At 41.5% G+C, this 27135-nt stretch overlaps 1 protein-coding gene across 4 annotated transcripts in view; it reads right to left on the reverse strand.

Annotated features, from left to right (window-relative positions):
• Positions 1–27135, reverse strand: part of mef2aa (myocyte enhancer factor 2aa) — a 127105-nt gene that overhangs the window by 53649 nt on the left and 46321 nt on the right. For all 4 annotated transcript variants that reach the window (XM_055155187.1, XM_020934697.2, XM_055155185.1 and 1 more), the window contains exons 2-3: positions 26925–27094; positions 8267–8470 (exon numbers count right to left, since the gene is read on the reverse strand). In XM_055155187.1, coding sequence (XP_055011162.1) covers positions 8267–8470; positions 26925–26978 — 258 coding nt within the window. In that variant the 5' untranslated portion in view covers positions 26979–27094. The remainder of the gene's footprint in view (positions 1–8266; positions 8471–26924; positions 27095–27135) is intronic.

Below are 27135 nucleotides of genomic sequence, written 5' to 3' on the forward strand. Positions count from 1 at the left end.
CTCGAAGTTTACAAAATTACAATTAAGTGTCATGTTAATGTTCTCGCGCTAATTCCATACATTAGAAGACATGTTGGTTTGATTGGATAACTCAGAGTGGTGTAGATAGATTGTATGTTGTCTGGGATGCCTTCTGAAGATTCTGGAATATAAAGGACCATTTGTTAGTTTATCGAGAAACATGAGGTCAATGTGATTAGGTGGACAGCGGAGGGAGAGAGGATATTATTGGGTTAATGTAATGACTAACAGCAGAGGATTCATTTGGCTGTGTGACAGAATGCACAGAGGAGCAGGTGAAGAAAGGAGTAAACAAAAACTGTAAGATTGCTACTCCTGTTCAAGATCTGAGAAGGGTACAAGGGTCAAATACAGAGCAACAGATATTAATACAACAGATTAATATATATGTAAGCCTATCGGCAATTTAATAAAATATCCAAAGTCCATAATGGTGAACTTCTGATAAATGGTGAATTGTAAAGTTCTGATTTGTTGAAGACAAAAAGAAAGAGTTGTCCCTAACTGTCCCAGACTCAAACAGTACCTGGACTTGGGACTTTTTCTTCGAGCAGCAGCAGGAGCACATGACCATTAGCATAGCGAGCTCTAATGTAATGTAATTGAAGTATTTGCGATAAGTGTCCAGTGTAAGTGTCCTCATGTGAGAGACATTCCCCGTCACTGCTTAGGGGGAGGGGGGAGGAGGAGGAGGGGAGGAGGTACAGTGACGCTCCTTGTGTGGGACAGTGTGCCGTGGACAAGGCAACACAACACAGGCCTTTCATAAATACTAAGTAAGTAATGGTTTGGTTATTTTAGAAGAACTATTGGTTTGTTACTGCTACCTGACCGTGGTTAGGGAGTTTAAGGGTTCCAGTGATCCCAGGAGCCATGCAGCCTGTGGAGTTGGTCTCTTAAAGCTGACAGGTGCTAAGTGACAGGTCAGGTCTGAGGCTGGGGTTTGTATGTGAGGTCTGTTGCCTCCTGTGGGTTCACCACCCATGTAAAGAGAACCATTGGGCTCGGGTGCCAGGAGAGAAGGAGCCAAAACTAGAGGTTGAAACATACAGATAAAGTCCTCCTCACACCTCCTCACACAGCCTCAACTCCTAGCTTGAAAGGCCGTGGGCTCTCCAGTCTTCTGGCATTGCCCACAGTGAGAAACAGTGTTTGTGCTGGGTCCTACTACTTTCTGTACAAATGCCAGAGGGTCTGGAACCACACAACTATCCAGTTTTGGGAGAAATCATAGCTACCAAACTGTAACATTCACTTCCGGATGCCTCCCCAGGGGAGATGTTCCAGGCATGTCCCACCGGGAGAAGACCCAGGACACACTGGAGTGACTATGCCTCTGAGCTGCTCTGGGAACAATTCATGAACCCCCCCCAGAAGAGCTGGAGGAAACATGTGTGGCATATCATGCTTAGGCTGCTCGGCGACCTGGCCCTGGATAGAGCTAAAGAAGTATATACATCAAAAGACAATTCAGGAAAAAAAATGAACATGACTCTTTTTGTTGGTAAAATTTGACAAACTCTCAGCTGGTCTGAAGCCACAGCCTCTCCTGGTGGATCAAAGCTCCTACATGAGCCTGACTCTGTGAAGTGAACCGGCCAGTTACTTCTGCTCTGCTTCACCACTTCACAACCTGAGCCCGAGCCAGTGACAACGCATCAGCCGCAGGGACAGCGGCAGGAGCGTGGGGGTAGGGGATGAGAACATATCAGCCAGAAGGACAGGAGTATACCAAGATAAACGTATGAGCTGAGGGGACTGGACCACAGTGGGTGGGGGCTTTAAACATATCAGCCAAAGGGCAGGGAGCATGGAGGGTAAACGTATCAGCCGAGGGGATGGTCGAGTGAGCCGGCACAACGGGGCTTGTACTGGCCCATTGTGGAGCGCTTAATGTACGCTCGGGGGGGACGTAGAGAGAGACCCACAAACACGAACACAAACTATTTACTACAAGCCTCGATTACACAACGAGTGCCAGATTTAGAATATGGTATCAAATATAACAACTTAGTAACATGTCAAGCTCTGCTATTTTTGCTGTTTTTACCACAGTGGAGCGCCCCCTACATTTCAGAATAACACACTAAATATTTGCCCAGCTAAAATGTAAATGCATTAAGCTTGTTGTTTAACTCATAATCAGCAATATAGCCATCTGTAATTGAATAAATGTAATGGAAGTAAAGCAACTATGGCCCCATTAGAAAAGCTCTATAGTAGATCTTTAATAATAGCTCTATTATCCCACCATTTTATTCACCGTACATTTACCCGTTTACCCCAGTGGATAGACGATAAGCTTGTTGTTTAGCTAACTTGTAAAGTGCTGTCAAAAGTATCAAAAATCAGATACTAATCTATACTAAAACATTTATCCAAACTAGAGACTCATTTGAGCAAGTATCAATACTAAAAGAGTCACAATCACAAGACAGAAAAGAGCCTTTCCTGAATAGCTTTAGAATGATATTAAGCTGTATCAGAAGAAGTATAAGAGCACATACACTAGTCCACTAAAGCCCATGCACCATTATGGAACCTACCTGGACAGTCACGGAGGGATTACACAGATATAAAGCCACATGGTAATATAATGACAGTATGATTTAATGTGGAAAATCACATTCTACTGTCTATTATTTTTATCGTGGTATCAGAATCTGTATTCAGTATTGACTATCATGACAATACAAAATGTAATTTAACCTCCCTCTCCTCACTTTTTCGGCAGCACCGCCTTGCCTAACCAATTTTCTAAGGGGAAACAACAATTACTGTTTTTCATTGTTTAAAACTTGAGTAATACTAATTGTTCAGAGAGACACGATCACTCAGTCAACAATAAAATATCCTCTAAAATATCCACCTTTATTTTGTAATTTATGTAATAATGTCTATTGACTTGGGTTGCAAAGGTTTGTGACTTTTAAAATATGGGTCCCCAGAAATAAAGTTTGGGAAACACTACACTAGACTGTATTCGATTAGATTGTATTGTATTATTGTATTTATTTATTATTGTATTTCGGGAGCAGGTAAAAAAAATCTTTCATGGAATGTAAATTACAAAAATCACTCAACTAATTTATGTTACTAGGTTCTTTTTCCAGACCAAGAGTTTGTTTTCATACCTGAAAGTTTCAACTACTCACTAGTGGTCTTCCTCAGAGTGGTCACGTGATGTTGTTGTGGCACGTCCGGTCAGCTGATTTATAAGATTTTGGCCAGTGGGCACTGGTAGGAAGGCACTGCCAAAATCTAAACCCAATTAATAAATTACCGGAAAACCAAATGAACCGCATTGGACTATGATTCAGCTAAATTTCAGAGCAGACAGTTCCTGGATTTCCTGTGATTTGAACAGTAAATAGTGTGGTTTCAAATGGTAAACTGCCTGGAGGAGGTCAGGCTGGTTGGTGCGTCGTTGTACCTAGGGCTGGGGAAAAAAAATGTATCACAATTTTTCCCCCCCGACTGATCGATTTCGCTTTTCGATTTGATCTTCTTCCATCTTAGATAGACAGGTGGACTTCAGGCGTAAAGAGCGGAGTGTCAGGGTCACAACAGTTTTTATTTTGTGTTGACAGGACCAATAATTCTGGAGAAATAAAAGAGAGGAAGAGAGATAGAAGCAGAGAGAGTGGGCAGGTCAGAGACATGGTTGCGGTGAGTGGTGCACAAGTGTTGAATGAGTGCATGTATTTTTCATGCAGGTGATGCCCTTCATGGTGCCACTGCTCTCTTGTCTCCGTCTCTTCTTTTCTCTACTCTCCCCCTCTCTCTTTCTCTGTTTATATCTCTCCCTCACATCTCTCTCCTTACCTCTTTTACCCTTTGTATCAGTTTCTCCTCTCTTCATCTCTTTGCTCATCCCTCTCTCCACTCCTGTCTCCATCTATACTCTCCCTTCATTCCTTCCACCGCTTTACTCCTCTTTCTCTCCCTTCCCTCTCTCTCTCCTCTAAGTCCCTCCCCTCCTCCTCTCTTCTCTCTCTTTCTTGCTCTTTCTCATTTCTCCCCGCTCTTTACACCTCTTCCTCCCCTCTCTCTCCCCCTCTCTCATCTCTTCTTTCCACTTTCCCACTCTCTCTTTGCCTCTTCTCTCTTTCTCTCTCTCCTCTCCTCCTCACCTTCTCCCCCTCTTCCCCATCTCTCTCTTCTTCATCCCCTTCTCTCGTTCCTCTTCTCCCCCCCTCCATTTCTGCTCCCTCTTTACTACTCATCCTCTCTCCTCTTTTCCTCACTCTTTAGTCCACCCCTTCTCTATCCCCCCTCTCCTCCTGCTCTATCTCTCCTCCTTTTCGCTCCTCTTCCTTATCCCCCTTTCCTCTCTCTCTTCTGTCCTCTCCTCCCTTCTCCTCTGCCCTTCTCTTTCCTTTCCTCTCTCTCCCCTCCCCCTCTCCTCCTCCTCCTCACCTTCCCCCCCTCCTCTACCTCTCTCCTCTGCCCTTCTCTCTCCTCCCTCTATCCTCTCTCTCCTCACTCCCCCCCTTCCCATCTTTCTCTTCTTCATTCCCTTCTCTCTTTCCTCTTCTCCTTTCCTCTTCTTCACCCCCTCTCCATTTCTCCTCCCTCTTTACTATTCATTCCCTCTCCTATCTCCCTCTCTCTTTCTCACTCCTCTCTTTCCCTCCTACCTCTCTCCTCCTGCTCTATCTCTCCTCCTCCTCACCTTCTTCCCCTCTCCTCTCTCTCCTCTGCCCTTCTCTATCTTCCCCTTCATCTCCCCTCCCCTCTCGCTCTCCCTCTCTCCTCTCCTCCCTCCACACCGGTGCTGCACAGACACATAATGATCCACAGCTGATGCTTCGTACACTGTGTCATTTCACTAAGTCTACAGCAAATATCCACCACCAAAACATCACCTGCTCCAACTGCCCCAAAACTAAAACTCTCTCTTTACTCTTTTACTCTCTCAAACTCACACTCACATCACTACAAAACAGCTCTTATTAATAACCAATCTTTGACACTAGCAGCAAGACCTGTCACGATAACAAAATAACAAAGCATAGACGATAAATGATAATACTGAAACTAATTTATGCAAAACAATAACCCTAAAGTTGAATTATACCACCCTGAAATATTCTAAATAATATATAAAATGGTTCAAAACTGTGAGAATAAAACACTTAAATCATTAGTTTGTATCTAAAATGAGTCAACCTTTCATAGCTCATATCTTACCTTTTTATTTTAATGCAGTAAAATAATAAAAAGTTCCCCACTTGTACTAAGAAAAAGTGCCCAAGATAAATAAAGACCCCCAAAAAAATGATTGGTCCACCTTTCATATAAGGAACGTTAAGTCAATATAGTAATGATCATGACACGCCTACTAGCAGCTACTGTTTTTAACCTTATTTTAACTTAACTAAGAGGTCAGAATAGATCAGATCTGTGGAGAAAAGGCAACCCCATTCACAGTAAGAATGCATGTTTAAAAAAGCAATAAATACTACCTGTAGAATAAATGTACCAGGTTGTGTCCTGTGGCCTGTACGCTTACAGTTTTAAATAAGATACTAGAATTACAAATGAACCTGGGTTGCGAGTGCCATAACCTGCAGATAGAGGACACAGGCAGTTATTTCTCCTTCTCAGTATATGGACAGGCCATGTGAAAGCTTGCAATAATTAACAAAGTGAAATACTACCTTGATCAAAAAGCCTTTCGTACATTACACTGTTCATTGGTTCTCCCTTATTTCACATACTGTGTTGAAGTGTGGGGGAACACTTACCAATGTACACTTCATCCATTGGTTATATTACAGAAATGAGCTTTGCAAATTATCCATAAAGTTGGATTTTTAGAACACACCCATCATCTTTTAATTCAATCCAAGCTCCTAAAGATTCCTGACTTTGTAAAATATTATACACTGGTAATTTTATTTAGAGCATTCAACAATTTACTATCAAGTACAAAGCTTACCCAAAATGAGAGAGAGAGCTTATAATTTTAGAGAGTATGGAAATTTCAAGTTGTCCAATGTTTGAACTACATGTAAAAGTTTCTGTGTGTCTATATGTGGTGCAAAACTCTGGAACAGACTGGATACACATCTCAAGCAATGCCAAAATATCTATAAATTCATGTTGTTATATAAACATATGTTCTGGTCACAGTATAGAGAGAGTGGGTCTTAACATTAGGACAATACTGCCTTCTGTAGTGCTGCTTTATGCTTGTTGTTTCTTTACCACTGCTGGTATGTGCCATCCATTATCACTGTTGGTATCTTTAATTTTCCTTAACATTGTTGGTATCCTTATGTATTATTCCAATAGAGTTATGTTCCAAACTATAACAGTGACTCTTTATCCGCACTTGTAAATAATTCACATAGTTTAATGTCAAATGTCTGAAAAATTCTAAAGAAAGCTTTGTGTTAGATTAGAAGAGGGGGGTGGGATTAAATAAGTTTTCTTCTTCCCACTTTTTTGGGCCATTTTTTAATTTTTTTGTCATTGTTATTTTTGCTATGATTTCATAAATGTTATATTTTCTATGGTAAATGAATGTAAATTTCTTACTTGCCCAAAATAAAGACATAAATCAAAGCTCAGAACCCCCAGAATTCCCTCACTGAGCCGCAAAGGCTGCATTAGCACAGATTCATGATTGTCTACAAGTTCTGGGGTTTAGGTAGTGATCATTCAGATCAGAGAGAGGCATTTTCGGTTTAAACCAACGGGAATTCAGCATTGAAACTGGCAACCCAAATAAGAGACTCACAAGAGATTTGTGCTGCTTTCTCATTGGATAATCATCTTGAGAACTAAAACACCAAATGATATTATAATAACTTGGCCATCTTGTCCAATATTAAAGAATAAATCAGATTTAGAATGGATGGAATTTAACATAAAAATCTTACATACAATTCCTTAAAATCCCTAGAAGATTGTCCAGTATTCCTTTATCTATGTTAAATGTTATATGTTACACTTTGGTGATCATTATTGAAAAGAAAAATCAACAAATGTAAGATGTATTAAAATGTCTTGTTCCAACATCTCACTATATTTACCCAGCCCATTCACTGTAAATGTATCCGCCAATAAAATCTAATGACGTAATCGGAAAACCATGCAATAAACATTTGTATAATATTTCCATGATTCTTGGCTAGCACTGAATTGCTAATCAGGCTAATTTGTTTTCACTGCTCTGATGGCTGAACAAGTGGGCCTCTTTTCGTCTTTCCGCTCTTTTTAAGCCCGAAGACCACGAGAGCTTGTTGACTTTGTATCACTTCCTAAAAAGATGACATCGCGGCGCCCGTTGCCATTGGAGACAACCATCCGGCGAGCAGTAGGAGTAGCGTGGAGAGGGTTATAATGTAGAGATAGGGTTAGGAGGCCGTTATGGTGAGGTTATCAGCCTGCACAGGGCTGGTGTGAGATCAGAAAGGGGAGACGGTTGGGATGTGAAGAGTTAATCTTTGTATTGCATTTTAAACTTGTGGTTGTTCTTGGGAGTATTTTAGGCAGGATTCCAAATTTGAAAAGAGAGAGGTGGAGACTGACAGAAGCGAGGATGTGAATGTATTGATTTTATTGTTACAAGGACAGTGCATATTGACCAACAGTGCATCTGTGTTAAATGCCAGAGGCTAGTTTCTAGTTTCTGTAGCTCTTTGCCAGATGTACAGAAGGGACTCTGGGAAGAGGGATCTCAATCTGCAACACCGGCCCCTCGGACTAAGACCTCAGTGCACTCTGGACGGGAATCGATCCTCTGACCTTCGGGCTGGTGGACGAGGTTGTGTTGGTCCTCATCTAGTCTTGGGCTCTCATTTATAAAAACTTTTACATAAAGTGTACAATGAAATTTCTCTGAGCTCAGATCTTCTTCTGCCTCATTTCTCAGAACCTCAGGTCTATAATCCAGGGTTAGTGCTGAGTTTAGTGTAAATGCACCGTAATAGTAAACTGTAGGAGAAAAGCAATTAATGTCCACTCTTCAGTTGAAAATTGTCTTGGGAATGATTGTATAAATTATAACACCAGAGAAGCTTGTTACAGATGCACAGACAAATGGGGCCACAGAAAACATTATGTTGTGAATGATCAGTATGAATAATCTCTCTTGTTTTCTGCGTATCCCTCCAAATCCCACTTTTACCTATGTTCTTTGTAAAGCCGTCCCCTAACTGTGAGCGCAGTTCTGCAGTACAGACTTACGGTACTGCAGTGCACTCAGCAGCAGTGGTGTAGTGTAGGCACTCACCTCGACGATGTCTGCGTTGGTGCGGCTCTCGTGGGGCTCATTGTACTCTGTGTACTTGAGCAGGACTTTGTCCATGTCTGTGCTGGCGTACTGGAACAGTTTGTTGGAGCTGTTGAAGATGATGAGGGCGATCTCACAGTCACAGAGCACGCTCAGCTCATAGGCCTTCTTCATCAGGCCAAACTTCCTCTTGGTGAACGTCACCTGCACACACACACACACATAAATAGAACAGAGCAGAAGTTAGACTGATTATAAAGGAGGGTCAAATATTAATTAATAAATAACACTGAAGGTTCCATTGTATAGCAACATATTTTTCTCCATGGAGAAAAGCTGAGAACTAGATCAAGTTACAGGTCAGATTTTTGGAGAGGGAGGCCTGTTCACAGTAACAACATATGTTTTGGGGGAAACTGGAGTGTCCGGAGGAAACCCACATAGAGACAGGCAGAACATGCAAACTCCACACAGAAAGGTCAGGTCGACCTCAGCCACTGCGCCTGTCTGTGCTTTGAGTGTCCCAATAGCTTCAGCGAGAACCATCCCAGACTCATGTGTAGAACTTCATTCAGAGTGTTACACAGTCAGTATGGCGTGAGACAGGTCCCAGCTAGTACAGCAACAAGATCCTAAATCTAGTTCAGGACAGTGGGCACAAGCTAGAGCCTTTAAACCATGGTTATATATCCACAAAGCACTGATTATTTTCAAAGACTTGTGTGTGCCGACCTGGGGTTTGAACCCACAACCTAGAAGCAGCATGTTAAAACCCCAAACTCAATAAGTGCAGTGTCAGTGGTACTGTTCCCTCCTGCCCATGTGAGACCTGTCTACAGTCCTGCCTGCTCTCATATCGCTCCCGATCCTCTCTTCTATTATGTCAAGTGCTTCTAATCCAAAACAATGGTCCAATTATGGAGCTTTTCACTCGGCTCGGCCATGTGACTGTTGCCAAGGTGACAGATAACAGGATCAGCTGCTCCGGGGCAGTGGACAGCTCTGTGCTCTGCTCGTACAGGAGGGCACGGTCCAGAGAACACAGTCCAGACCTGCGCCAGGAACTTCAAACTCTACCTGATTTTTATTGTTAGTGGTTTGCATGGTCCAAAGTTCCTTCTTACTGATCTTATGCATTCTGAGCATCCTAATTATCCACCACGATGAGTTTACAACACTTTCCACGGCTCTCAGAAACCAGATCACTGTAACTAGCCTGCTAATGATGCACTTCCTGATTATCGGACAATAAAATGCTTTATAATTACATGCAGGACTAATACATACTATATGTGACAGCCCTCTCCTCCTTCTCCTCTCCGTGAGGTCGCTGCTGGAGGTGAGGAGCGAGCGTGCTGAGTCAGAGCCCCCCACCACCAACTCCCCCCTCTCTCTCTCCCCTCACCCGTTCTCTCCCTCCTCTCCCTCCTCTTCCCCTCGTACATGACTCCATATAGACGTCCATGTAAGCATAAGCCTGTAATATGAGCTGAGGGTGGGACAGATTCATCCATCACAACCCCACACCCCTCTCTTTCTCTCCCATCCCTCTCTCCCCCTCTTTCTCTCCACTCTCTCTATCTGTCTGTCTCTGCGCTCTCTCTCTCCATCTCTCCCTTTCCCTCAATCTCTCTTCCCTCTCTTTCTCCAAAGTGGCTCTCGATCTGTATCTCTCGCTCTCTCTGTCTCTAACTTTCTCTCTCCCCACCTCCGCTCTCTTTCTCTCTCTATCCCCCTAGCTCTCCTTTTCTCTACCTCTCTCTACATCTGTGTCTCTCTACACACTCTCTCTTTCTCCATCTTTATTTTTCTTTTCATTCATCATCTCCATTTCTCTCTCTGTCTCTCTCTTCCCCTCGCTCTTTCCCGCCCTCCTCCTTCTCTTTCATGCTCCCTCTCTCCTCCCTCCCTCTCTCTCCCCCTCTCTCTTTCTATATATCCCTATCTCTTCCCTCTCCCCCCTCTCTATTTTCTTTCTCCCTTTCTCCCTCTTTTCTCTCTCTATATATCCCTCTCTATCTTTCTCCCCCTCCCTCTCTGTCTCCCCTCCTCTGTCTCTTATCTCTCAGTCTATATCCCTCTATCTCTTCCCCCTCCCTCTCTCCCCCTCTCTCTCTTTTCTCCCTCTATATCCCTCTCTATCTCCCCCCTCTCTCCCCTCTCTTGCTTTTCTTTCACTCTCTCTCTCTCTTTCTCTCTGGATTTGGGTTGGTGTGGTCAGCTCACACATGTTCTTATGTTACACAGCTCTTTACGGTACAGTCCACAAAACAGGAGGGAGAGGAAGACGAGGAGGAAGAGAGGAGAGGAGAGAGAGAGAGAGCATGTGGAGATGATGCTTGTGTTTGTGTGGGCAAATCTCTGTTTCCAGTACATTTATTATTATTATTATTTTTTTTCAAAATGATCAATCGCTTTTTTTTTTTCCTGTTACAGTGTATTTAAAGGTTGTATGGAGGATTTTTTTTTGTTTCAAATTGTCAATGAAAGTTTAAAATACCCTTACAGAAATGCAGCAGCCTTGTAATTATGTTGATTAAAGAAAAAAATCTGTCATCTGTGGACATAGTGAGGGCAGATAAACATCAGCCAATAGATAACAAGGCTACCTCATTTTCTATTGGCTGTTGGGTTGTCAAACTCCCTACCTTTCTAGTGTAACTGATGCGCAGGGATTACGTGGTTTATGCAGCAGTTCTTAGAGACTTTTTTAAACTGTAGTTTCCTCTCAGTTTGCACAAAGTTTGTTGAGACGGTGGACGAAAATACACGACCAGTTCGCCACAAACGAAAGTCCGAAGAAGAAGAAGGAGAAAAGGAGCAAAGCCAAACTGAGGTGATTCTTGGAGATCTCTTCCAACGATTGAACGAATGAAGCAGACAAAGGGTCTAAAAACTGACGCGTCGGTCGCTAAATTATTTCTAGACAAGTCACTTCAGCAGTAATTCTGAACACGTGCTGGCTGTAAACAAGCGTGATTTCTAGAGTAAGGAGGCGGGAGGAGATGTTTCTACTAAGGGAGCTGTGGAGGAGGACGGTGGTGTCACGCATGCACAACATTTGAAAGAGGACTGATGCTGTTTTTCTTTTCCCTTTAAAAAATCTTCTAAACAACCTTTAAGTACAAATAACTGCATTAACTTTCCAAAGTGGATCTCTATCTGTATCTCTCTTTCTTCCCACTCTCTACTCCTTGCTTTCTTTCTCCATCTATGCCCTTTCTCTCCCCCTCTCTCTACCTGTCTGTCTCTTCACAATTGGAATCAGCATTTTATTTGTCTTTTTTGTTTCTTTCCATAGATAAATCAAGTTTTTTTTTGTTTTTTGTTTTTTTTACTACAAATAGCCGTGCTTCTTCTCACCATTAAAAAATCCCAACTGATCAGTGACCATAGAAATGACTGACTCTAAAACATTACATGTTGTGTGTGTGTGTGTGATATGGTTGTGTGTATGTATGTATTTGTGCGTGTATAAAAAACCTGGTCAAAAAAAATAAATAAATATAATAAAAAGAATCCTTGAACCTCAACCAACTAATTCACACACACGTTTTAACACATATCTAATGGACTGTAATGGATGAGTCTAAAATAAGACATAGTGCGCTCCTAATACCTCTATAAAATACAAATTTGTGCACATTTTTTGAAAACGCCATTTCAACTGATTTGCAATTTATATTTCTAAGTCAAGATTGTGTTTAAACCCATCCACGAGCAATACAATTTGAGAGAAGTCTTAAATCTGAAACTAAAGGGTGAGCTTATGCACAGAATAAGACCCCATGGAGACACCGGGAGGGCATCTGACACACAGGGACATTTCAGAACATGTTTGTAAAGACTAAACTACATTGTTATTAGCAGCTTTTACACAGAATAAGACCCCACAAAGACAAGGGGAGAGCATCTGACACACAGGGACATGCAGAATAAAGTATTTTATTTAACTTAATTTTATTTTAGTCTTGTAGGAATTCCATTTTAGGGCCCAGATTAAACAATGGGAGCAGACAGTGGACAGTGAGGGATGTGTCTGTGTTGCGTCTCATTAGAGGCTGCAGGTGCTGGGCTGGAGCTACACCTGGAGGACAGTTAGTCAGAGGACGAACCAAAGAACCAGAGGAACACATAACAGTATAACATAACTAGTGAGGATTAAACCCACAACCTTCTATATAGACAGACATTCTGCTAATGTCTGCAATATCATGCAACATCTATAAAGCTATTTTACTGACCCATTTACATTAGAAATTGAGAATCAGATTTATACTTTACACAAGGGGTCACCAAACTTTTTTCTCTGGGGGCCACATCCTGACTCTGATGGGAGCCAGGGTCAGGTCGGCTGTATAACAGAATTGTATGATCCTGATGACACAGATCATATTCTTTGAAAACTGCCACAGTTTCTTTACATATCAGACAAACTGGATGGTCCTTACACTGAACAAAAAAATAATCGGTCATCCACCGTTCTTTGAAAACTCTGTCAACTTTTCGTACTTTAACACTTGCCATTTTGCTGTCCTTACACTACAGTCCTCTGCGCATGCGTTGACTGTCACTGTTTGATCTCAAGCTGGTCAGGTGATGAAAATTTGTCAGCAAATGTAAATATGTCATATAATTACTTACTATATAAGCATAAATACTTCAAATAAATATAATTTTTAAATTGAAAAAATTAACAAAATACAAGATGCAGGTGTGTTATTATTTGCCAAAAAGTAATTTTTAAAAATAGGCCATGCCAACTTTTGAGGATTGCCTCATAGGGCCAGTTGGTGGGGGGCAGAGGGGCTGGAGGGGCAGTCAAAGGGGCGTGGAGGGCCAGAGTTGGCTCACGGGCCTTAGTTTGATGACAACTACCTTATATCTTATAATGAAAAGGTCTCCAGTCTGATTCCCTGATCATTTGATAATTTCATGAAGAGAATTGTCCATTCATTTTTCCCATAGTCCTTTAGAAAATTTCAAATATTAATAGCGCAAAGACATCACAGAGGCTAACAGCTATATGTTACAAATATTAATTAAAAAAACAACAAACTAAACTAAACTAAAAACTAAAATAAAATAAAAAACTGTATTGTCTAACGTAATTGTTTTAAGTCCAAAAAGCACATTTAAAATGCAAGATTCAGTGAAATGCTTTACTAACTAAGCAAGAAAAAAGGTAGGTATAGGTCTTGTGCTCATTAGTCACCACATAGTTGTTTAGCCCTGAGCATGCTTTCAAACGTTTTATGTACATTTTTTTCTACAGGAAAAATGAATGAGAAATTTACCTCCAGAACCCACCAAGAGCACAAAACCCACCAATGTCTCACCATATTAAAAATGTACAAAAGTACATAATGAACTACACTACTATTTTCATATACATGTTATTGGGAAAAATATGCAAATATTAATCAAATGGAGGATCTCAAATTAAAATAAACCTGTACAAATTCCAATTCATGGTTCCATTGATTTCAGGTCACAAACTGTTCCCTGGCAGCGCCCGTGTTAAGAGCTGCTAACCATGTGATCTGCCCCCGGTATCTGTGTCATCGACGACAACTGTGGCACCTTTCACACTGCCATTGCCTATTGACCCATTTACCTGCCCTCCCCTCCCCCATGTGCCCGACCTGCAGCAGCGGAGGAGAGCGGAGGGGGGTTCTGTGCATGCATGTGTGTGTACGTGCGTGTCTGTGTGGGTGGTTATGTGGAGGTGCTCTTAGGGGAATGACGGAGCGGATAAGCCCTGTCCTGTGTCACCTCCACGGGGCACAGAGGAGCAGTGGGGGAGTACGGGGGGGAAGTGGGTGTGCTGAGGGGGGTATTGTTCCGGATGGGCGCGTCGCGGGGCCCGGAGCTGCTGACCCACGCATGGCTGGATTGTAACCTCGTCAGGGGCAGCCAGTCCTGGTCCTGCCCTTTAGAGCCCGTGGAGGTGACGAGGCTGTAGTCTATTCTGCACATGAGCAGTTTGTGTCTGTGGTAATATGAGACGAGAGGAGCATCTGTGGCACACGGAGCTGAAAAGATACATTCAGAATATAGGAGCTGCAAACTGTCGTGGCCGGTTTATTTGTTTAAAAAAGGTACTGCAATCACAACTGAACCTGTGTTTCCAGTGTCTTAACCTGCAGATAGAGGACACAGACTAATACGTACGTTTTTCTCACCAAATGAAACAAATTGTCAATCATAACCAGTGATTATGAGAATACTGCTCAGGTTTACACAGTTAGGGGCCGCAAAAATAAGTTTGACCTTTTAACACAGACTTTCTCAAGTCCAGTTCAACTTATTTGGAGCTCATTTAGAAATAATTAAGAATAAATCAGCATTACAATTGTCAGTAAAAGCTATATTTGATTTGAACATGTTTACCTCATATCTGGGGACACAGACAGGTCAAGTTTATGAAATGTGAAATACAAATTCGACAAGTCTTGTACCAGTAATGTATTCTCTCCAACTAATTTTTCAATGCCACTGAACAGAACAAAACCAGAACAAAAGTCCTAAACTCCACCCACAACCATATTTCAAATAGAATTCCTAAACTGGGCTGGAGGACTAAAGACTTAGGGCCTGTTTACATGAAAACGCTTGCGGGTAAAAACAACAAAATATTTTATGGGAAGTACCTTTAGGTTAGACGGTGACAGCGTTTTTGGCGCTTAAAAACGCAAAAATCTGAAACCACCCTCTAGAGTGGAAAAGTTGAATACCTTCCACCATAGCATTTCTGTCTACACTGCCCAAGACGCAAAACTCTGGTCAGATCTGATCACATCGCGTACATGTTTATGTCACACACATCACAATGTAGTGTCCCCACCTAGCCGCCTGGCATGCATACCCAATCGAATATAACACACGTAGATTTCCTCGCAAAAATGCTCGTCTAAATGCGGAATTAAAAGTGAAGATGCAACGCTACTTTTGCGTCTTCTGTGCAGACCGTCATCATATAAACGTAGCCCAAAGAGGAGAGTGAGGGGGAAGGGGGGATATAAGGTATAAGAGGTATAAGACGTGTGATTGGCCTAGCCTAGGTATCCACACTACACAACTCTGCACCTGTAATCAGGTAAGTCCTCTATGATGCCACATAGTACTTGAAATTATAGAGGCCACTGGGCGTTTTTGAGCAGAAAATATGAATGAATGAAATGAATGTATAAAAGTTTCAAAAAAAAAAAAAAGAAAAAAGAAGTGGATTTTGTTTTCAACTTTAATCACTGTAACACGATTAAGCATGCAAACTCCACAATAAAGGCCCCACTGGGAATCAAACCCCTAAACCTTTATCGGATCACATCCTTCAAGAATGTATTGCATGAAGTAAACGCATTCTCCGATCCCACACTTTGGCCAGCCGTACCCTGGTCCAGCCTTGTTTATTCTGAGGGCATCTGACACATTTACCCACAGACATGCCTGAGGTGCAGTGGGCGTGTGCTGGGCTAACCACTCTGCCGCTCAGCCACACTGACCCCGCTACCACATTCACCAGAGCACTGGCCCCTCACAGCCCACATGGAACCACAGAGGAACATTTGGGACTATTATAACTGGAATACACATCTCCACCTGCTCTGTGCTGTACAAAACTGCTCCTACATTTGATAAGGTCGGGATTATGAGAACACTGCTCTGGTTTACAGTTAACGACTGCAGAAATAGTCTGACCTTTTAACGCAGGCTCCTCAGGTCCAGCTCAACTTATTTGGAGCTCTTTAAGAACTGTATTTTCAGCTCTTTACACTTAAGAATCTTTCATGAAACTTTGACCTGTGTTAGAAAGTTAGTTTGGCTAAGGGTCTGTAACCAATTTTGAACCATGAATAAAGCACATGTTTCAAAATGAACTGCTAGACCAAAACTTGGCTCACATCAACTTGACACACGTAGCCCTCTTTGTTGAATCATGACAAATATTTGGATCTGATTGGTCAAAGCATCACAGCGGACCTCTTTCCTTCTACAAAAGCACAACGCACTTCCTTACGCAAACAGGCACCGCCATTTTGTTTTGGTTTGTTTGAGAGCTTCACCTTTGGCTCCGCCCAAACCACAATGCCGCTCTGTGATTGGTCTGAACCACTGGTGGACCAGGTCCAATCATAATAATTATAGCTTGCCAAGATGGATTCTTTGTGAACTTACAAATGTCATAAGAATTTATCTGGCTGCACACGTCTGGTTTGGCCCATCATGATAGAGAAACAACTGTCTGGGCCCACGCAATGAGAGCACCAAGAGAAACTGACCCAGACACAAAGAGAACACGCAAACTTCACAGTACCACAGACATCATGGAGGCTGTGATAGTGCACAGTCACACGAAATATCTTGGTTTTCAGCATAAATGGGTTTACAAGAATTAATATCTAGTAATCAGTATTTATAACACAAAAGATTAACATAATCTTGCAAGACCGTCCCTCTTACTTTCCTGTATTGCTGCATTTCAGGTGACACCACAACATTGTACAGGACAATTATCTTTAATACAGATGGAGGATCAGTAAAATTAATATTGCTAAAATGCCTGTTTTTGTTGAATACAGTGACTTCTAGGGTTTACTCACTAATGGAAATGATCGGGTTCATCAGGTTTGGCAAAGTCACAATGTAATCAGCAGGAACTCTGTCTCCTGCCCCCCATCTGGGAGAATGACATTATCACATTGTAGAACCTGAAAATCACCAATTGCTCTATCAAGCACGCTCACAGATGCAGATGTTTTCTGCAAGAAAAACACTTACACAAAACAAATACAAGATACGTAAATACATTTTCAGGCAAAGCAATAAGATCTCCATGGAGACAAGTAGGTGGAGGACCCATCACTAGAAAGTTACACAGTGCATCTATAAAGAGAGCAGATAAATGTTATCGAAAGCCAAATATCATTCTACCCATTGACAGGGGTATAACTTTCTCAGTCTTGTTCTCAGGCGTGTTGTTCCTAGACAGTGTGTACACATCCTGTCACCACTCTTGACACACCAACTGTCAAACACTTTATCATGTGTGTCCCCGGGCCCCTGCTCTATCAGAGGCTGTGACAGAGAGGGGCCCCTGTGTGAGACCCCCCACAGTACACAGCACAGAGAGGGGGCCCCTGGAGTGTGGCACCAGCTGCAGACTGACCCACCCTCCGGACCCTCTGCCCGCACAGATCAGCTCACCCAGACACCCGAGGGCCCCTGGAGCTCTCTGCGGGGGGCAGCACTTGTCCACGCAGGGGCCGACCTTGGAACACAATTAGAGCTCACTGATGCTATTTGGTTTACTATGGATGGGAGTCTCAGACATCTATGTACAGTATATCACAAGGTGTGATTTAGGGCTGGGCGATATGAGAAAAAGACGCAATATTTGGTAACTATGTTTGTGATAATGATATTATTGCAAAATTTGAATGTACTTTTTGGCGCAATATGTACAGTTATATTAAAACAAAACAAAAAACAACAACAAAAAACATATATTAACAAACTGGATCAAAATGAAAACAAGACCCAATCCAATTCTAATGTGACTTCTTGAGGGAAATCATGAATAAAATCTGCCTTTTTGTCCATTTACTTTCCAAAAATAGTGCACTTCTGTAAAATAAAGAACTTTGTGTTGTTGTGATATACTGATTACTGCATCAGCCAATATCAATATAGATACTAGGCAATGTGTTTTATGTGTCTTACCTAAGGACACAACAATAGTTTTTCCACTGCTGCCCCACTGTGGCACCTGGGATTCCCAGTGGTTTCCTATCCAAGTTTTAACCAGGCCAAGCCCTGCTTAGCTTCTGAGATCCGAAGAGATCAGACTTTGGCAAGGTTTGGCCACGAATATCCTATATTGAATGCAATTTCTTTTTGTATAGCCCAAAATTACTGGCTCTTTTAGTATAATTGTTGCTTTGAAGAAGGGGGTATTCTCTGGAGTATTAACTGCTAACACATAACATAACATATTTAGATCTTTGCTCCCTGCATTAAGTCAGGCTCCATTCAGAGCACCATCAGCATGCATCCCGCAAATGAAACTACTGCACATCAAATTGCTGTGTACATTTTTTGTCTGTCATATTTTTGTACATTTATGGAGAACTGTCACGTGGGATCACAGATGACATAGGACTGTGGGCTGAGCAGAGCACTGAATTGTACAGCTAACCATAAGGAGGGTTTGAAAAGTGCCTGGGAGAGATCGCGAAAATACTCATACTCATGTCTCCTCTTTAACCAACAGAAAACTAAATATACAATAAAAATATGACACTATGTATTGTCATGTAATAATTGTGTTTGTTCAGTACTTTTAAACTGAAAATAAAACGAAAACAGCACACAGCATAACTTCACCGAACTCTCTCGTTGACTAATATGTGCACAGTTGGCCCACAATCCTCCAACTATAATTTATGCACCGTCACTTACAACAGTTTAAGTTTGTTCAGACAAGTCTCAATCAACAAGAGCTTTAGCTGCCAACCAGATACTCTCAGCAAGCCTTAATGGGTACACTGCGTTCCTCCCTAGAGAGAGAGAAAGAGAGATGAGAAAAGAGAGAAAGGAGGAAAGAGAGAAGGAGAGAGGAGCTACGGGCCCCCGGGCGTCTGATGTGCCACGAGTCGACCCAAAACGAGCCATCGCAGCCCGGGAATTCAACCCTCCACCCGGCAGCCAAACCATCAAACTTTTAATGACTTGAGCAATTAGCGAGACTGAGTAATGGCATCCGGCGCACACCAGGCGACACCGGGCCCTTTCCGACGCTACGCTAACTCACCAAAGTGCAGCGCGCCAAGATAATCACTGTCTTTCACATGTGGAGATGGTCTGGCGTGAAGGCGCAGGCTAAACTTAGTGCTGAGTGCTGAGAAACACATAGTTACAACAGAATATGGAAATGCACGAAACCTGACCATTTCATCTGAGGTGTTTCATTTCGTCAGTCTCTGTTTGCATCTTTGCATCTCGACCAATCACCCATCACGCCGTTCAAACACACTCTTTCACTTTCACTTCTCATTTTCACTTGTTCAGCTACAATTCTCCTCAACCAAATCTCCACCGCAGCTGCAAAACCATCAGCCTCCTCAAACTCCTCAACCGCCTCAACCTCCTCAGTCTCGCCATCTCCTCCTCATTCACCAGAGCCACGACCACATTTCCTCCTCAAGTGCAGTGATCATGACCACATCTCTGTAGTAACTTTGATACGTTCTACTCATACATCAGTCACAGAGGGAGCTGTGAGGACTCAAATGCACGAGGCCACACCAGACACTAGGGAGGTAGATGTAGGGCATGGATGATCTATAAGGGCCCCCAAGAATCACTTTGCACAGGACACTATGCACAGGATGGAGAAGATTCAATTAAAAATGTGGTATCAGTTCAGCTCCTGCCGCGCTGCTTCTGTCACAGAACACTCCAAGTACTTAATGGTGAAATATTACACAAATTGGATTCTTGTGAGCTTTAAGCAGTGTTCTAATGTAGTGTCCTCCTCGAAAACATACCAAGAGCTGTGTTTTTTTTGTTTGTCTACACCGCCAAAGCTCAAAATGCTCTGCTTCACCTTGTGATGTCAAGTAGTGGTATTTTTCAGGTTAACTGCTTTTACTTTTTTTTTTGTAGAGCTAGGCAATTCCAAACCTGAAATCATCCAAATGGTTTTAGCGAAACCCTTTAACCCTCCTGCATCCCTCGGTAGATTTTTGTACATTTCAACTTTTCTTTTTAGCATAACTTTGGCTATATTGCACCAAATAGCACCAAAATTGGGAGTTTGTGTATTTTGTAAAGTACTTTTAATGTCTACGTTTTCTTTAAAGATCACATTAATTGAACAGTCTCTAATCAAAATATTCACACCCGCGGTCCTTAGGTACAGTTTTGTCCCATTGACTTCCATTCAAAATGGCTTTTTTACTGGCATAACTTTGCGTCTATTTTTACTTTTTGGTTTATTTTTCTTTCTTTGATGTTGAAAACCCTTCAAAATTGTTTGTTTTTTGTCTTTTTGAATTTTTTAATATTTTCTTTTTACTGTGCATCTTCCATTACAAGGTTATGTCAGTAGAAAGACATTTGTACATATGAGTCCACACTGAAGTCCAGAGACGTAGATATTTGAGGTTAAAATGATATGGATGCATTCTAGAGGAGCCCCCAGCCTCTGATAATCTCAACACAAACAAATTAAAATTACTTGAAAGATATAGAAAAAATCTTTTTTTTTTTTTTTTCATGCACATAATTTGAGACTTTTGCTCTCAAAAATGGCATTTAAAGGGTTAAAATGTCAAAATATTATATAAAATTATGTATGATTAGGGCAGAAGTAAATGAAGACACTGGTATAAAAAAAAGTTGGGGCAAAAATCGGTACTGCATAAAATATAGTAGTATTTTTTTCCATTGTACATTTTACAGAAAGGAGCACAGGTGTGATTATTTTAAAGGGGTCCTGCACAAGAGTTAAAACTACAGTGGAGCACATCCTTTATTATCAGATGACATCACAACGTGGAACAGAGTGTTTTCCTTAAACTAAATATGCATGTTTGTGTGTTAAACGTGAATGAAATCAACCTGAACTCCAGCTATGTTTTCAATGATGAAACATTATAACATAGATTGGGAAATAACATAATAACTAAGCAGATTTGGTTAATACAAAATGCGTGGTTAATTTGTTCTAATTCATGATAAATGTCACAATTCTTTAGATCACATGAGGTAACGCTTTGGTTTTGACAGCCTTAATTTCAATATCAGATATATGATGAGCTCTGTGTGCCAGACAGAACACCGACCAGAGTGTGTGTGTGAGAGATAGAAATAAGTGTGTGTGTGCGAGAGTCAGTGTCAGAGGGTCATAATTAGAGTGAATGCTCCAATCAGAACGTCTGTAGAGTGTGTGGAGTGTGTGCAGTTTGCAGAGTGTGTGTGCCGTGAGCAGAGTGTGTGTGCGGTGTGCAGAGTGGTGTGCTTATTATGGCCCATTCATTTGCAATCATCTGTCTCTGTCTGTGGTGATGAGACTTTGTGACTGTGGGCCGCCTCAGACCAGACAGAGACGACTTCTGACAGCTGCACCAGAATATTACCACTCATGTCCCTGTACGATAATGGGTATGACATTAGGATTAGGAGTTTTAAGAATGCACTCCATTTAACAAGATGCTTACTAAAATTGAGAGTTAAATTTTAAAAAACAAGTTTAAAAATCTCAAATAAACAGCTTTTTAAAATGATTGACTTAAACTAAATTAAAATGTGGTGTTAAAATGAGCACAGTGCTTTAAGTGTATGGTCTGGTTCTGGAAAAGGAGACTATGCTGGATTACTGTGCAAAACCAACCACAAATTTAGTGAGGAGGAAACATTATAATTAGAGCTGTGAAGGCTTTCTCTACACAACCAACAAAATCTCCTGCCTTATTCTGCATAAAAACTCCTAACCCTGAATCCTATTATTAAAAGATAATGATGTCTTATCAGAATGTGTTGTCATCTCGGAATGTGACGCCTTATCACAATGAGATTTCATATTTGAACGTGATTTCATATCTGAATGTGATGTCATATTGGAATGTTATTTCATACTTTAACATGATGTCATCTATAAATGTGTATATCCAGGATTCATGCACCTATTTAGGCACTTCTCTTGGACGTATTTAAAATCTGAACATTGAACATAATTCTGTCATTAAAAGACGATGTCATATCCGAATTTGATTTGATTTGGTACGTGATGTGATCACTGAATGTGATGTCATCTTGGAATGTGAAGTTGTCTTGGAATGTGATTATATATTGGAAAGTTATATCGTTTCCAAAAAGGAAATTCTGAACTTAATCATCATCTATCAAATCCTGAAGGCTCCAGTTATATACATAATAGAAAGTCCTCTGGAAACAATAAACTATCCCGCATAAGCCTATTTGTCATTTCTCTTGGATATGTTTAAAATGTGAACTCTGAGAGATAATGAAGTCAAATCAGAATGTGATGTTATATCAGAATGTGATGTCATATTTTGCTAATCCAAACACAAATGCAATTGCAGTTGCAGTTGTATATTTTTACCAGATAGTTCAAGCGTGGTTCTCCTCTCCTTGAGAGTACAGCAGGTTCATAAATACCACGTGCTCTCTGGCATAAGCACAAATATATACCCAAATGTACAGCCTTTTCACCGCACTGTTGATAAATGAGGGTCAGTGGGTGGAAACAGGGAGAAGGCGAAATTGTTTCTGAGCACCCAAGCCTCAAATGTAGTGAGTAATGAGATAATGATAAGAGAACATCTTTTTTGGTGAAAAGCTCATAAAAGTACATTTTAAGATTTAATAAATAAATAAATAAAGCTTTTCACTGGCAATGTGCTTCACAAGACTGTCAAAGTGCTACTAGAGTCATTCATCCACTGCCCCTTGAAAACTACCTTCTCTATGAATGTATTAAGTATAATTGCAATGTTCCTTTTTTTCTTGCTCTAACATAAATATTTGGATTGCTGTTGTTTCCATGGGACTGCTCTAGTTAGTTCAGTCCTTGCTATATGCTATAGGAGCCCATATTATCTGTAACATATAGTAAGAGTGTTTAATTGCAGCGCAGGGCTCTTCCTTCATCGTCGCGCTTGGAGAATACACCACAGAGACTGGGTAAAGATTCAAATGGCTCCCTGACAACCAAGCGCGTATGCTAATGGCTAATGGCTGTCCCCTCTGGTTAGCGCCGGGCCCCTGGGAGTCGGCCCTCTGCAAACAGACCATAATACTCTCACATACATCACTGTGGAGACAAGAGCGCACTGGAGTTTAGCGTGTGGCCTTTGTGACTGCGCTGTCTGCTGAGCTAGCATAATGGGGAAAACTTAACAGTCTGGAGCATCGGCTAAACTTTGTTGAGATATTTAGTGAGACCTGCACTACACAGAGGAGGAGGCTAAAACTATACTATTTACTATAACTGGCTATTACTACACTATGTCACTTTTAGAAGGTATGCCTTCTGTTCGTCCCAGTGGAAATGTTACTGGAATGTTCCATAGTATGGCATTTAACATACCTATCCCTGTGGCGACAAGCAAGTGACACCACAGAGTAAAGTTAGGTCAGATCTGTGGAGAGGTGATCTCATTAAGAGAAAGAATGCATGTTTAAGTAGGTTTTTAGTAATAAAAACCAGTAAGATCAACAGGTTGAATGTCGTGCTGTGGAACATTGCTGGCAAAGCTAAAACATCTTCGTGGACAAAAGCACGGGACCCTCCATCAGAAATGTTAAATACTGTACCTGGTCAGAATAGGCCGTTTCAGATTTTGACAGTATACTTAGTATCATTTTATTTCAGTTGTTTAATCACAAATGTAAATTAAATTAAATGTATGTAGCTTGTGCTCTTACAGTTTTAAGGAATGTTCCACAGTCACAACTGAACCAGAGTTGCCACTGTCTTAACCTACACATAGAGGACACATACAGTCTAAGGACAGGCCATTCCTCATGTCAAAGCTCAGAACCTCCAGAATTCCCTCTCTGAGCTACAGAGGCTGCACTAGCACTGACTCATGTTTGTCTGCGGGTGCTGGGGTTTAGAAGTGACCATTCAGATCAGAGAGAGGCATTTTAGATTTAAACCAACTGGAATAGCTTTTAGGCTCATGTCAGGCTCATATTTTTGGAATTTAGGCATAGTACAATTGGCCTTTTTTGTCTCTACTCTGTGTTGTTTTATTTACAAATTGGTAGACACATGTCCTCTTTGAGCTTTTCAATAACAACATGGCAGAGAGCTGCAAACTCCTTATAACTTTGTCTGATTTTGAGCCTATCCTTTTGTCTACCTGAATATTCCTTTATGATGCTTGTTTGCAGAGGTGTGACAGACAGAAGAAGCCTGCTGCATGGGTGAGGGGAGGGGGCGACCTGCTCTGGACCCTCTGCTCTGGGCCAGATGTACCGGGTAATTGCTGCTCCTCTCGGGCACAGACACGGGCAAGGGGACTAGCTGAGTTTAGCCTCATCATGTACTTGTGTGTGGAGGGAAAGCTGCAGCCAACACCTGTGAGGAGCATAATGTCTAAACACACACACACTGTTGGAAATCACAGATCTGGTTCAGTTGTGGTAAGCTGCACGTACAAATATCAAACTTTACTGGCAGATCTTCATTAAATTTTGTATAACAGGTCTGCTTTAATGTCAACTCTGGCAGTACTAGTATTTCAGTTCAGTTTACTTCACTTCTGACCAACTTCCAGGCAAGAATTGTGAGTTGGTATTTGGAAAAAGTGCCTTGCTCAATTACAGCATTTGCACTTCACCCACCTCACCTAGTCTGTGTGTGTGTTGATCATGGTCAGAGGGGCCAGCGGGGCAAATCGGCAGCCTCAGACTTCCGTTAGTCTACGGCATTTGTTTAAGATTGTTAATCACTATGGCAACAGTCGACAATTTCCATCTGTCTAAAACCCATGGATAGCTGAGGAACCCGCACCGCACTCTGAGAACCACAGCACTTGCCTGTTTTCCTCCTCACCAGTTTAAATTTAACCTTAGAGACGGAGCGGAGGGTGAGATGTGTCCCGCTGACCCGCCCTGTAAATGAGAGGGTGTTGTGGGACTGTGGCTGCTTTAATCACCCCAAAAAAAAAAAAAAAAAAAAAAAAGAGGAGCAGGTCTGGAGGAGCAGCTAATCCAACTTCAGTTCTCATGAGCTTTAAATGGTCCTGTATCCGTTTTGGATTTTTTGTTTTTGTTTGTTTGTTTGTTTGTTTGTTTTATGTATTTGAACAAAATGTGTCTAGCGCCAGTACAGATATATTGTATAAGCAGCTCTTGATGTCAAAATACTGTATGCAGGGTTCCCACTCTATTTCACTGACAACATTTTTACAAAACTTTTTTGGTACAAAACTTTTTAATGACTTTCTCATGACCTAAAGTGAATTTTTCATGACTTTACGGCACCCTACATGTGTAAAACTGATCATACTTTTAGGGCTAAATATGAAATGTTAACCCTTTCCACTCATCTTATGGTTTGGTTTTATAGTTTTTTAACATTCAAAATACTGTCAGTGCATTTATTGTCATCTCTTTTAAACAAACAGGTGCAGACATTCGGAAATAATCATAATAGCCTAATAATAACCTAACAGAAGGTTGTAATTGTGTGAAAGAGATACTAAAATTCCATGACTTTTCCAGGACTAGAAAATGACATTTTCAATTTCCATGACTTTTCCAGGATTTCCATGACAGTGGGAACCCCTCTGTGTCAGCTGTGAACTGTCTGCATTTAATCAGATAGTATTTTATTGTTTGAGAATCATAAAGTGTGTGTTAGCATGCTAGTTGTTGGTAGTTGTGGCTCAGTTGGAAGAGTGTTTGTCTACTGATTTGAAGGTTGACAGTTCAAATCCTGCTCCTGATATAAAACTGACCCAGTGTCTGTGTGTTTGACTACGTGAGTGATTCCCTGATGTAAAACACTTTGAGAGTCTAAAAAGGTGGAAAAGCGCTGTATAAAATGTGTGACGATTTTGTTTATAAACTCATGGCGGTGAAAAATTTGGACACTCTGTTTGCATAATGAATAACTTCGGACCATTGCAAACCGTTTAATAGGAACTAGTTCTGTTTTTCATGTCAAAGGAGCAGGTCTAGAGCCAGGCTAACCTCAGCTCAGTCCCACACTCGCGGGCCTCTCTGCTGCCTCATCACCCAGATCTGTGGAGGGCGGTTGCAGAAAATTGCAGGGTGGTAAGTCTGCACTGATTTGAAGAGTTTTGCCAAAAGTCAAGTCAATTATGAAAGAATAAAAAGTAGAAAAAATTTAAAAAATAACCAACCATGCCAACTCTGATTTAGTGAAATTAGTAGTTTAACCTCTCATGTGCTCTTAATACACACACATGAGAAGCCTGTTACACTATAACAGCAGAAGTACATTTTTTAAACATCCTACATTATACAAAATTGAGCTTTGTGAGTTTTAAGCCATGTTATAATGCTGTTATCTCCTCAATTGTGTTTTGTTTCATTCATTCATATGTCTGTCTACATCTTCAAAGCTCAAAATGCTCTGTTACACCTTGTGATGTCATGAGAGAGGTAGGCAATTTCAGGGCCAAAATCATCCACATGATTCTAGTGTAGGTGTATAGAGTTTAAAAGTAGTGTGTTTTCTGTTTGAGAAGCCTGAAAATGCAGGGTTTGTGTGTTAAATCTGTGGATAAAACAAAACACAAGTCTGGGTATGTTTGTGATGAAGAAATAACATTATAACATATATCAGAAAACTGTGTAATATGGGCCCTTTTAGTAAATGTATTTGAGTACATGTGTGAGTACTACCCATTGCTGAAAACTAACTCATATTAGAAAGCACATTTTTCTGCCCAGGAAAGCCCCACTAATTCTCCAGCAATGTGGCCCCCATTTGTAGAGTACAGTACAGTATGTGTGAGCGCTGCCAATAAAGTAGTTGACCCAAATCAGTCTCCTCTCTTCACACGTCCCTTGCTCTTGTGTAACTGTTTGGACTGTGTGAGCCTGTTGGTGCGCCCATGGGTGCTGGATAACGGTGCTCCCTCGTGACACTCACCTGCCGGTTGCGTTCGTCCATGATGCGGGTGATCTGGATCTTCTTGCGCCCCATGGCTCTCCCGGTGTGTGGAACCTTCAGAGATATGAGAGGAACAAAAGGCTCTTCTGTGTGGAGCTCCTAACACATGGTGGGACTAGTCTGCTGCTGCTCCTCGGGTCACATACAACCTGAGAGAGGGAAAAAAGGGGGGGAAGAGAGAGAGAGGTTA

This window comes from Boleophthalmus pectinirostris, unplaced genomic scaffold (assembly GCF_026225935.1).
Source record: "Boleophthalmus pectinirostris isolate CB_2022bp ecotype Guang Dong unplaced genomic scaffold, ASM2622593v1 HiC_scaffold_2, whole genome shotgun sequence".
Lineage (NCBI taxonomy): Eukaryota > Metazoa > Chordata > Actinopteri > Gobiiformes > Gobiidae > Boleophthalmus > Boleophthalmus pectinirostris.